We start from the raw sequence: 14,144 nt of genomic DNA on the forward strand, positions 1-14,144 counted from the left end.
CAATGATCAGGGACGCAGAGACACAGAGCAGCCTTAGTCAATCTTAACTTATCCCTTGGACTCGGGCCCGTCACACTCACACAGGGAATTGCAGATGGGTAGATGTTCAGCCAACGCGTCGACGTGGTCGTCCAGAGACGGCTCCTGTCCGGCTCTCCATGGTCCCAGCACGTCCCACGAAGATGGTAGCAGGCGATGGCAGGAACATCGTAGCGCGTCTCCCGAACAAAACAGACGATGAGGTGGCACGGAAAAGGCGGGACTCTCAGCGTGGCTGGCGATTACACAGCCATTTTCCTCACTCGGGCGACTTAATGCACTGTATAGCGATCGGCCTCAAACTCAACCGAGCGTCACGTATTAATAACACGTCTTTTGGTTCATGCGCGTCAGGCTTCGCCCGTGTATCTTGTACAGTTCTTGGACGCTCACAACTCCTCTTCCTCGATCCCTCCAAGCTGGTTGGTCAGTGCGCGTGAGTCCTTTGCTCATCAAGTCTTTCGCTGCAAGTCCTCCAGCACTAGTCCTTTCGAGGGCTTTGCACAGCGGGTTTTATAACTATGCCCCCGAACCTTCTGGCACCCTCTCAAACCTTCTTACCACGCCCTGTGAGGGAACGCCGCCGTCACCACCTCTGAGCACTGTTTGGCGGCTCATGCTTACCACCAGTGCTTCTGCCGCTCCGCCCTCGGCTCCGCCCCGGTCCTCCTCGTGTTAACTCGCCCAAAATGAACCAACGTTAGCGCAAAAGGGCATGAGGCTACGGACGCTGGATAGTCGGTAGAAGTAGGGCCTATTCTCCTGACTCTACTCAACGCAGAACTAACATAGGAAAAGGACTAAGCTCACAAATACTAAGACATAACTATACTATCACGAGGCTACATGTTGCTTGTGTGACTATCTATGAGGGGGAAATTTTAACCTTTATTAAACTCACTGAACAAACTCAAAACCGCAATATATATATATATATATATATATATATATATATATATATATATATATATCCCCCCATCCAGACCAAATTCAGATCCTGGGGGGACAGGGCCTTCATCGCTGCTCCCACCCTCTGGAACTCACTACCTCACACCATCAGAGACTCCTCCTCACTCACCACATTCAAAACATCACTCAAGACCTACTTGTTCAACACTGCATTTAACATTTAACCCACAGCATTTAACCCCTGACTATCTCTTCTCCTTCTCCTTCCTTTTGCTTTGATTATTTACCTATTTATTTTTGTCTTTTTGCACTTGTTTTTTGTACTCTGTCAAAGCGTCTTTGGGCTTCTTGAAAAGCGCTATATAAAATAAATGTATTATTATTATTATTATTAATATATATATATATATATATATATATATATATATATATATATATATATATATATATATATACATATGTATATATATATACATATGTATATATATATATATATATATATATATATATATATATATATATATATATATATATATATATATATATATATATATATATGTACACGCAGTCGTGATCAAAAATATTGGCACCCTTGCACTGTTTTCAAATAACCTACAATTTTCTCGAAAAATAAGTTCAAATTGACAAAAGTATTTGGTCTCCACAATTCTTTGTTTCACTGTTAATATTACAGAAGCTTTGATTTGATTCAGAACTTAATATATCTTTTTTGATCAGAAAATAAAAAGAAATGGCTTTGAAAAAATTATTGACACCCTCGACTTAATATTTGGCAGCAAAGCCTTTGGACAAAATAACTGCAGTCAAGTGCTTCCTATAGCCATGAATGAGCTTCCGACACCTCTGTACTGGCAGTTTGGTCCACTCTTCTCATGCAAACTGCTCCAGTTATCCTAGATTTGAAGGGTGCCTTCTCCCAACTGCTGTTTTCAGATCTCCCTGCAGATGTTCAATGGGATTTCGATCTGGACTCATTGCTGGCCACTTCTTGAACCTTTCCGTTTTGTCTTGAACCATTCTAGGGTGCTTGTTGAAGTGTGTTGGGGTCATTGTCCTGCTGCAAGACCCATGACCTTTGATGGAGACCCAGCTTTCTGACACTTAGTTGAACATTGTGCTCCAAAATGCCTTGGTAATCTCCTGATTTCATGATGCCATGCACACATTCAAGGTACCCAGTGCCAGAGGCAGCACAACAACCCCAAAACATCACTGAACCTCCTCTATGTTTGACTAGGGAAGGTGTTCTTTTCCTTGAAGGCGTTATTTTGTTGTCTGTTAACATAGAGATGAATGCTTTACCAAAAAGCTCTAATTTGGTCTCATCTGTCCACAGGACATTCTTCCAGAAGGATTTGGCTTGTTCAGGTGTGTTTTGGCAAACTCAAGTCAGGCCTTCTTTTGTCTCTCTTTCAGCAGTGGGATCCTCCTGCGTCTCCTACCATAGACCCCCTTACATTGAGTTGTGCTTAACAGAATGCCAATACCCTCCCCACTTCAAGCCTTCATACCCATTCACCATCCATCATAGGCGTCTGTCCAAAATCATGGATATCTGAAGAAGAAGAAGACGTTTTCGTCACAAATAAACAAACATCACCATGTACGTTTGCTCTATTATAATTAGATATATATATATATATATATATATATATATATATATATGTATGTATATATATATATATATATATATATATATATATATATATATATATGTATATATATATATATGTATGTATATATATATATATATATATATATATATATATATATATATATATATATATATATATATATATATATATATATATATATATATATATATATATATATATACAGTGCATTCAGAAAGTATTCAGACCCCTTCACTTTTTTCACATTTTGTTATGTTGCAGCCTTATGCTGAAATCGTTTAAATTCTTTTTTTTCCCCTCATCAATCTACTCATTACCCCATAATGACAAAGAGAAAGCAGGATTTTAGAAAGTTTTGCAAATTTATTACAAAAAAACAACTGAAATATCACATTGACATAAGTATTCCTACCCTTTGCTATGACGCTTGAAATTTAGCTCAGGTGCCTCCCATTTCTCTTGATCATCTTTGAAATGTTTCTTCACCTTGATTGGCGTCCACCTGTGGTAAATTCAATTGATTGGACATGATTTGGAAAGGTACACACCTGTCTATATAAGGTCTCACAGCTGACAATGCATATCAGAGCAAAAACCAAGCCATGAGGTCGAAGGAACTGCCTGCAGTGCTCAGAGACAGGATTGTGTCGAGGCACAGATCTGGGAAAGCCTACAAAAAATTTCTGCTGCATTGAAGGTTCCCAAGAGCACAGTGGCCTCCATAATTCTTAAATGGAAGAAGTTTGGAACAACCAGGACTCTTCCTAGAGCTGGCCGCCCGGCCAAACTGAGCAATCGGGGAGAAGGGCCTTGATAAGAGAGGTGACCAAGAACCCGATGGTGACTCTGGCTGAGCTCCAGAGATCCTGTGTGGAAATGGGAGAAACTTCCAGAAGGACAACAATCACTGCAACACTCCACCGATCTGGGCTTTATGGCAGAGTGGCCAGACGGAAGCCAAACAGTTCAATCTTGGTTTCATCAGACCACAGAATCTTGTTTCTCACAGTCTGAGAGTCCTTTAGGTGCTTTTTTTGCAAACTCCAAGCAGGCTTTCATGTGTCTTTCACTGAGGAGAGGCTTTCCATCAATATATATAATAAAAGGCAATGTCTGTTTGTGGTGTCGTTGGGTATATAAATCTGTAAGCGCCTACTTCGAGGTCTTAATGGTGCACAACTAGGGGTAGTTTTATATGGGGAATCCAATGGCAGTCTTTAAAATTACTGAAATCGCACCCCCCGAGCTCAAATTAAAAAAAAAAAACCCAAAAAGGCAGGACCACGAAATATTTGACCTTTCTAGAAGGGTCAAATTTTTTTACCCTTTTTCTATTGGACAATTTAAATAGTCTCCGCCTCCCTAAGGTCTCCACCCCTCCTAATAATCCTATATAAGCCGTGGCGTTACTTCAACATTCATTTTAATAGCGAACGTTTTCGCCACGTTTCTCATTATTATTATTATTATTATTCCTATTTCTCCGATTTATTCCTATTTTTATTCCGATTTATTCCTACCTTCGAAAATCTCCGATTTATTCCTATTTTATAAGTAAAGCGAACGTTTTCCATAAACAACGAGCGTTTTCCCCACCTCTTCCCATTATCAAACGAAAAGCGACAGTTTTCCCTACTACAATGCCACCCAAAAAGCGGCCAAATTTCGGAAAGTCGCCTGCAGCCCTCCATATGCAGACACGAAGAGAAGCACGGACAGATGCGGAACATCAGCAGGAACTTCAAACCCAGGCACGCAGCCGATCAGCTCTTATAGACCAAGAGACACTCGAGGAAAGACAGTCACGACTCCAAGAAAACGCTGCCAGACGAAGAGCTGAAAGGCAGCAGGAAGCACGAGAACATAGGCTGTCTCGCCTCCAAGAACAGGTCTTCCGACAGTCAACTCGACGGCAGGGGGAAACTCCAGATGAACGTCAGACAAGGCGTCAAAGAGATAGGACAAGTCATGCTGAGGTAAGATCGAGACCATTCACTACGCAACAGTGGTACCAAGGTGCTTTCAACTATGATCCAAGCCATGATTATGCATCTCACGAATTAGTGACCATTGGTTCCATGTCTAAGATTTGTGACAAGTGTAGCGCCAAAAAGTGGGATAAAGAAACACCAGGCCTGTGTTGCACTAATGGCAAAGTTCAGCTGATTATGCTTCCTGAACCACCTGAGCCACTAAAGGATCTTCTTCTTGGCACCACTCCAGAGTCCAAACATTTCCTTCAGAATATTCGGAAATACAATTGTGCCTTTCAAATGACGTCATTCGGCGCTAATGTCATCACAGAGGGAGGATTCATGCCAACATTCAAAGTTCAGGGACAGATTTACCACAGGATAGGATCCCTCCAGCCTCTACCAAATGAACAGCCTCGGTATTTGCAGATATACTTTGTTGGAGATCTTCAACAACAGGCCCAGAGTAGATACAACAGCAACCAGGGTACAAGATTTGATTTAATTTTGAAGCTGCAAGAAATGCTTCATTCTAGTAACAGCTATGTCGAAAGTTTTAAATATGCCCTTGAGAATGCTCCTACCCTGGAATTTCAGATCATCATTTATGCTGACAAAAGACCATCAGGTGAGCATTGCACGCCGATTCAATGCTCCAGAACGTAATGAGGTGGCTGTCATGATGACTGGCCAAGAATATGGCAGAAGAGACATTGTCCTCAAATATCGTGACAACAACCTTAACTTCATCAGTGAAACCCATAGGTCTTACGATGCCCTCCAGTATCCTTTGCTCTTCGTGAATGGAGAAGATGGCTACCACTTTAATATTCCACAGGCTGGTACAAACTCAACAAAAACTGTCTCTTGCATGGACTTCTATGCTCATCGCTTTATTGTTCGTGGCAATTCCTTTAACCAACTTCATCGAAGTCAGAACCTCTTCCATCAATTCGCTGTGGACATGTATGCAAAGATTGAAGCAGAAAGTCATCATTCTTGTGGCACCATGTCAAGACCATGACCCTGTCAACAAACATGAGAGCACGTCTTTTTGGTGATCAGCTTTCTGCTCAGTTTGGTCAGAATCTGCTACAGCTTGGAGAAGGACGAGTAACTGTACTTGCTGATGGTACCACAAATCCAGCTTCGATCAGCACTGTGGTCATTTCAGTCAACGATTTGATAGGAAAGGTGTTCCCAAACTTACAGCACCATTATCAAAATCACAAATGGTTGCGCGAGAGGGCAATTCTGGCACCAAAAAACACCACAGTCAATGCAGTAAACGAGCAACTCTTGCAAGCAATACCTGCAGACTCACGCACATACAAATCTGTTGACACTGTTGTTGATCAATCTGAAGTTGTAAATTACCCCACTGAATTTCTTAATTCGCTAGAACCACCTGGCATGCCTCCTCATCGGCTTGAACTTAAAGTAGGAACACCAATAATGATGCTACGCAATTTGAATCAGCCTCAACTGTGCAATGGCACAAGACTTGTGGCCAAGAAATTAATGCCCCATGTTATTGAGGCCACTATTCTCACTGTTAGTGGCAAAGGTGAGGATGTCTTCATTCCTCGCATTCCTCTCATACCATCTGACCTACCCTTTCAGTTCAAGAGACTTCAGTTTCCTGTCAGGGTCAGTTTCGCCATGTCTATCAACAAACCACAAGGGCAAACATTAACAGTGGCAGGATTGCATCTGGAAGAGTCTTGCTTTTATCATGGTCAGCTATATGTAGGCTGTTCCAGAGTTGGAAGTCCCTGCAATCTTTTTGTTTGCACTCCAACTGCAACGACTCACAACATCATCTATACTGAAGTGCTGAAGTGAAATTGCCCGTCATAAGTGGGGCTAAATTATCCAAAATGTCCTATCGATATATAGGTCAATTGCGAAATAAGCTATGACTAATAAGCAGTTGCGGACCATCAGTGGTGGTGCTATTAGAGTGTGGCTGGACTGCGAGTCTGGCAAGCTCTTAGTTCTAAAAAAAGGTCACAATACTCAATGACGGTATCGTGTCAAGGCGGGTGCACCTCGCCATAAATGTGCCAAATGCCTACAGGAGTAAACCTGGAATAAATAATCCTAGTGGCTGTTGGGAACCCACTCATAACCCAAATTCCCATTTAACCTCCCGAGCGAAGCCGGGTATTTCTGCTAGTATATATATATATATATATATATATATATATATATATATATATATATTATATATATATATATATATATATATATGTATGTATATATATATATATATGTATATATATATATATATATATATATATATATATATATATATATATAATGGTATCTGTAATCTGGTTCTCCAACCTAATGAGCGGACAACATGACGTCATCGCCATGCACGTCCGCCTTGCCTGCAAAGTTCCAGAGGAACCATCTAGCAGTGCGTCATTACGGATTATAAATACAGATACTGTTTCGCCCTTGTTGGGGCTTCATCAGGGCAATGCAGTGAGGCTTTCCATACACTTGTAACTCTGTGACCCTTTCGGTTTTTATATCAGTCACTATGCGACCTTCATATCATCAGTGGAGAACCGCCAGCAAGGTGTCCCATACAGCTGCTGCTGCACCTTGCTGGGAGCGATACGCACCGCCTGCCACGCGGTGACGTTATCTCTGGTATCCACTCATCATATGGAGTCGACCTGGTTGCGGTTGGGAGTTACTAATAATGGTATCTGTAATCTGGTTCTCCAACCTAATGAGCGGACAACATGACGTCATTGCCATGCACGTCCGCCTTGCCTGCAAAGTTCCAGAGGAACCATCTAGCAGTGCGTCATTACGGATTATAAATACAGATACTGTCACAAGTGCATGCAAAACTCACAGTTACCGACCTGGTTTCGCCCTTGTTGGGGCTTCATCAGGGCAACGCAGTGAGGCTTTCCATACACTTGTAACTCTGTGACCCTTTCGGTTTTTATATCAGTCACTATGCGACCTTCATATCATCAGTGGAGAACCGCCAGCAAGGCGTATCATCAACAAGTATCGCTCCCAGCAAGGTGCAGCAGCAGCTGTATGGGACACCTTGCTGGCGGTTCTCCACTGATGATATGAAGGTCGCATAGTGACTGATATATATATATATATATATATATATATAAATATACATATATATAAATATATATATATATATAAATATATATATATATATATGTATATATATATATATATATATATATATATATATATATATATATATATATATATATATATATATATATATATATTTCCTGGAAGTCCTAGCAGTGCCCATTTGTTTTATAACTCTCTCACCACCCCCCACCCTCTCCCTTTGCCTGCACCCTCCCCCAAGCCCTCCCAAGTCCCACAGATCTCCCGATGTCCCTGTTCTCTACTGTTGTACTTGTGTGCTTCCCTCTCTCTCTCTCTCTCTTGTCTCCTGCTCCCTTTATTATATGTTTTATGTGTCCGTTTACGTTTTTTGTGATTAATGTTAGCTCTTACATGAGCAACGATCTTGTATACAAAAAATTAAAAAAACCAATAGCAAGGACGGTTTCAGTCATTGAAAACAAGGATGTAATGTTAATGTACGACGTGATGATCCCATCAAGCATGAACATAGAAAACAAAGCATTGTGACTCAGACACATAGTCCTCAGATACAAAAAGGGAAAGAAGATATTGCTATTTGACATTTCAGTGCCTGGTGATGTTGGTCTAAATAATACAGAAATCAAGAAAATGACCAAATATGAAGACCTCAAAAATGAAGTGAAAAGATTCTGGAAGCTGAAGAGTGCTGAAATTATACAAGTGATAATTGGAGCAATGGGAATGACCAAGAACAACCTTACAAAGATCCCACAAACTATCCCTGGTAACATTACCACAAACAAACTATAGTTGGAGGCTGTCTGGGGCTCAGTAACGATCCTGAAAAGAGCCCTCGGAACAAAACTCGAGACCTGGGAGGACTCCATTCCACCTTCTGAAACCCGTATATGAAGATAACAAGCAACGACACACACACACACATTATCTCTCTCTCTCTCTCTCTCTCTCTCTCTCTCTCTCTCTCTCTCTCTCTCTCTCTCTCTCTCTCTCCCAATTAACATGTTGATACTTTTAAAGAAGAAAAATTGGCTTCTTGTCACGGCCCCAATTCCTCTAACTTTCATGTGGAGTTGGTCACGACATGTTTTGATTCAAGTCTCTCACGAGCCTGCTGGTGACACCTGATGTTTGACTAAATGTGGCAGGAACTTCGCTACTGTAAATAACTCACCTATTCCTCATGAAAAACGCGATGCGTTATATTTCGTTAATCACCAACTACTGGCAAACGGGTCCTCCAATTTAACGTTTGGTTCTGATGGAATCCACAAACATTGATGTATAACTCTGCATGCAAAACACTAGCATTACAGTTTAAACCTTGATTAAAATTCAGGCTAAAGTGCACAAGTTCTGAGTTATCGTGCCAGCCCATAGACACATGTATTTACTTATATTGCGCTTAAATGTGCTGCTTTGTCCGTATCGTGTTGGAATGATCTGTTTTGTCAATATGATTAGTTGAACAACGTTTGTTTTGTGCATTTCCAACCAAATAGATTTGGGCAAAAAGGAATTCAGACAAAAATAGGTATTTGTGGATGATGATCAGCACTTGCTATTGTTCTTCATTGGTTTTTAAGTTACAATCGGTTACTTGACAAGTTACTTGACAATTTGTACAGTATGATAGACAGATACATTATTCTGTGTATTGGTGAAAGAACATATTACATATTAAATATCACTTATTAATATTGCCTATATTTCAGAATTGTGAAAATGAAATCACTTATTTAACTATTTTTTTTTATTTTACAGTTGCTTTATTACATGCGACATGTGACTTTTGTGAACATAAATGAAACAATGAAGTTCGATGATAGTGGTGACCCACCTGCTTTGTATGAAGTTATAAACTGGCAGCCAGTTGGGAATCATATTGAATTCGAGCAAGTGGGATTCTATGACCACACACTTGATGTAGATGATCGGTTACAGATTGACAACAACTCCATTGTATGGCCTGCAAATGAAACCAAGGCAAGTTCGTTTTTCATTGGAGATATGTCTTAATACTCTTCTACATTTTCTTTTACTTCACATAAAAAAAAGATGCTAATCTTCATTTTATGCGGTTCTAGATACCCAGATCTATCTGCAGTGAATCGTGCATAGCTGGAACTCGAAAAGGGGCTCGGAAAGGAGAGCCTTTTTGCTGCTTTGACTGCATCCCTTGCACTGATGGAGAATTTTCAAATGTTTCTGGTATGTTAATTGTAAAAATTCATTGTCATTAAAGGGAAAATAACCATTCCTTCCTCCGCCTTCCCCCCCTCCAAAAGAAATGTTATCGTGTATAAACTATAACAAGGCTATGGTGTTGAGAGCTGATCAAGTTAACTTTTAAAGCATTTATCTCAGCATTTTACATGATCTTCAAAACGTCTTGCAATGTTTGTTAAAAATCACACAGAACATCATGTGATGGTGATGTAACCTTTTCAGTTGGGACACATAACGTACTAGAGTAATCCATCATGCCATAGTTGCATAAATGTGCCCATAACAGTTACTTTTCTCTGTCAAACCGCAATAATTGTCGAGAAAATATAAAGTGGTTATGGATTTGGAGCTGAGGCAAGGCACTGCCCAAATCAGTACACATGCAAATACACGAGACAACACCAGACGTAACTTGAGACAACACAGTCGCTGAGCTTGGGGAAAGTGACGCAACTTTCCAAGGCACTCTGGGTAATAGCGATGACGTATCTATTACGTCACTTTTCTCTCTGCACTCAGCGGAGCAATTTTAATGGAGAAATTTTATCTTTCCCAAGAACACCGACCTATGGGACTTTGTAGACTCTAAATGCTGAGCGTCATGCAAGGAAACAGCATGTACCATTTTTATAGTATTTGGTATGACTTTGCCAACTTCAAAACTGAATCACCTTCTGGGGCTTGGTGACTGTCTCGGGTAAAGTTATATGTACAAGAGTAAGATCTACTATTTGGAACTGTAGACCCGACTTCTCAAATTGGAGTGGATTATCTAACCATAAATATCTCACATCAAAGCTGTTTGCTTCCAACAAACTAGGAAAGACTGAAATTAAAATATTTTTAGCCGCGTCGCAGACGCTGCTCATAGAGTGCCCTCTGCTGTTGTTGTTGTTGTTGTTCTTCTTGTTCTTGTTCTTGCAGAGAAGACAAAACCTCAAAGCTCCACCCATTCTGGGAACCATATCTCCACCCATTCTGGGAGAGCCTTCATATAAACAAATATCCACCATTTTATTAACTCGCATAGCTTTGAGGCCTGTTTTGTAGGCCCGTGGTGTCTTCCTCTCTCACACAGTTTTATTTCAAACCAAATTCGATATATCATTTCATTTTTCACAGTCGCTAACATAGTTTTAGACTCGGTTGAAAAAAAACGGGAAGAAAATCCGATGAAAGTTGCCCTTTATAGAACGAAATGAATTCTCAAAGGCCTGTAACTTCAAGTCTATTGAGATTTTTTTTTTTAAATCGCGGCATTGTCAGTCATACACCGCCCGAAATAACAGATGGGAAAATGCCGAGATATATTAAAAATTCGTCCATTTGATGACAATCGTCACGATGAAATATTTAATTTATACGTCGTCACAATAATGTGGAGAGAGGAGCATAGCTTCGTTCACGTGTCGCCAAACACGGGAAATTGCCGAGATATATATTTTTTTAATTCGCGGCATGGTCAGTCATACACCGCCTGAAATAACAGATGGGAAAATGCCGAGATATATTAAAAATTCGTCGCCACACACGGGAAATTGCCGAGATATATTTTCACTTTGCACAAAAATAACATCAAGTAATCGAATCAATAGGAATGTCCTGTGCCTATAACATCGACTTTATAGGCACAGCTGCATCTAGGCATTGTGTAACATCAACGTGGCTTTTGTTTTAATTAAAACTTTTTGTACTTGTTTCTTCTAAAGTGGCTCGTTATTAACCATTGTGGCATTAATAATCTAACTAAAATGTGTCTTATGCTGCTGATAAATTAAATAAACATGTAATTTATGAAAGATTATATAAATTTCCTTTAAGGGTCATCATTTTTTTTTTTAGGATTTGAGAAAAAAAATTACTTTTGCAAAAATATTCATTTTGGTTAACACAAATTTTTGTGTGCAGATTCACGAGAATGCTTCAGATGTGACGATGAGTTATGGTCAAACACAGATCGTACATTTTGTGTACCAAAATTTGAAGAGTACCTGGCTTATCTTGAAGCCATATCACTTGTACTTCTTGCATTTGCTATGGTTGGAGTTGTGATCACAATTGCCATAGGACTTCTCATGTATCGCAATCGAGAGCTCCCTATAGTAAAAGCTACAAACCGTGAAATCAGTGGGCTGCTGCTTGTGGGACTTGTCGGATGCCTCAGCACGAGTGTGGCCTTTATGGGAAAACCAACCTCACCTTCTTGTCGCTTGAGAGAGGTCGTTTCTTGTGCGAGCTTGTCGCTTGCTGTGAGTTGCGTCTTGAGTAAGACAGTTCAAGTGATCATTGCTTTTCGGGGTAAGTAATTATTTTCTTCCTAAAATCCTTCTAGTTATTAGCACATTGTTTCCATTGGCAAAAGGTACTATAGAAATACAATTATTGTTATTGTTTATTATTATGAATCAAATTGCAATGATTTTAAACATACAGTAAACATAATCATTTTCTGATGAGATTGTACTTTATATATTGAGTTCATTTAAATCAGAAGCAAAAGATTAAGTGAAAATTTACAGGTTTTGTTATGTAATGTTAAAGGACATTGTCACACCAGGGCTGTGATGTTACAAGGTATTTGACAACCAAGTTAAATCAATATCTCCAGGAATTTATCAACAAATTCTATCATAGCCAGCAATAATGACTGGAACACCATTCTGTTGCAGAAATGTTTTTGTTTTTTTAAAATCTCCTCACGTTTGAGGCTCATGGAAGAGCAAGCTGACAGATGGTATGAACTGACAGGAGGGAAACAGGACAACTCTAACACAATGAACAAGGGAGTGGAGAGAGAGAGAGAGAGAGAGAGAGAGAGAGAGAGAGAGAGAAAGAGAGAGAGAAAGAGAAAGAGAAAGAGAAAGAGAAAGAGAAAGAGAAAAAAAAAAGAGAAAAAAAAAAGAGAAAAAAAAGAGAAAGAGAAGAAAAAAACAACAAAAAAATTCAATCTGAAGATAAGAGGTTTGGGTTAGGAAGAGTCCAAATGAAAAAAAAAGGGATCTAAACGTGATGATAGGTATTAAATAACAGAGGAGCCACCAACCTGCCTACAATGTGACAGCAAACGACCTTGTGCCTTTACCTCATTTACATTAGAAAAGATGCCTATAATGATAAAGAGGTTTCGATAACACAGAATCCAGAATAATCACATGTGATGCTGATGCCCCAGCCCATAAGGAAGAACAGTACTCTATTGAGCTGCTGAGAAAATCCATACAGTCAAAAGCTATCATTCCTTCCTTGAAAATAGTTCTGAATTTTCAAGGAAGGAATGAGAATGATTGAGGATGCAGAGTCTGCTGCTGGCATTGGAGACCAGCTTTGCTATATGGGTGACCCAGGAGAGATCATGGCTGCCGATGAGGCCAAGAAGTTCAAGAGACTGAACCTCTTTCAGTGACTGACTGGTGGTTCATTTGATGATCCTTCTGGAGTGACACAGTAAAAATATAAGATATTCCAGAATTGAAGGACATGCTCCATTTATCAGACAAAACATCTAATAATTTCCATATCAGCAAAGAGGGATGCAGCTACTGACTGCCTATCAGTTGTAAGGGGTACAGTATGACACAGTGTAGAATCATCCACATAAAGGATCAATGAGTTTTCCAGAGCATCAGTTAGGATGTATATGTAAATGAGGAACAAGACCACCATTTATTCTGGTCTATCGAGTTTGACAACCTTGAGCTTCTGGCTTGCATCAGCTGCCAGGAAAGGTTTATGTTAAACATCAGCCTCAGTGGCGTAGGTTAATAGTTTGAGCATCCGTTCTGAGTCTGGGAGGTCAGTGGTTTGAACCCTGGCTGAGTCATACCCAGACTTCAAAAATGGCACGTGCTACTTCCTTGCTTGACACTCTTCATATAAAAAAGAGAGAGCATGAACAAACAACTAAAAGTTGATAATAGCGTAGGCTTTGATGGGCCAAATGACCTCCTGCAGTGAAGTTCTGACCTTGGAAGGGAACTCATAAAATCTACTAGTTGGAACTGCAGATAATCCTGTCCCTCATTTGCTCTTGCCTGTACCCCTTGTTGGCCTCATGGAGTGACAATCCTCTCACCATACAGATGTAACTTAACTTGACTTGGGTTGGTTGGTTCCATGTAGGTGTCACCATCTTGCATCACATTGCACAGATCATTGAAACTCATCAAGTTGCAAGTATTGTCCATGACGATCTGACATTGAATCTGCTTTA

General features: G+C 40.0%; 1 protein-coding gene across 1 annotated transcript in view; it reads left to right on the forward strand.

The window, feature by feature from the left end:
* The window catches only part of LOC137424168 (extracellular calcium-sensing receptor-like), a 79,845-nt gene that overhangs the window by 61,775 nt on the left and 3,926 nt on the right, over positions 1 to 14,144 (forward strand). Inside the window, exons 5-7 of the mRNA XM_068111632.2 lie at positions 9,470 to 9,691; positions 9,793 to 9,916; positions 11,843 to 12,232. Of these exons, the coding sequence (XP_067967733.1) occupies positions 9,470 to 9,691; positions 9,793 to 9,916; positions 11,843 to 12,232 (736 nt within the window). The remainder of the gene's footprint in view (positions 1 to 9,469; positions 9,692 to 9,792; positions 9,917 to 11,842; positions 12,233 to 14,144) is intronic.

The sequence above is a fragment of the Myxine glutinosa genome, chromosome 3, assembly GCF_964187855.1.
Source record: "Myxine glutinosa chromosome 3, kmMyxGlut1.1, whole genome shotgun sequence".
NCBI lineage: Eukaryota > Metazoa > Chordata > Myxini > Myxiniformes > Myxinidae > Myxine > Myxine glutinosa.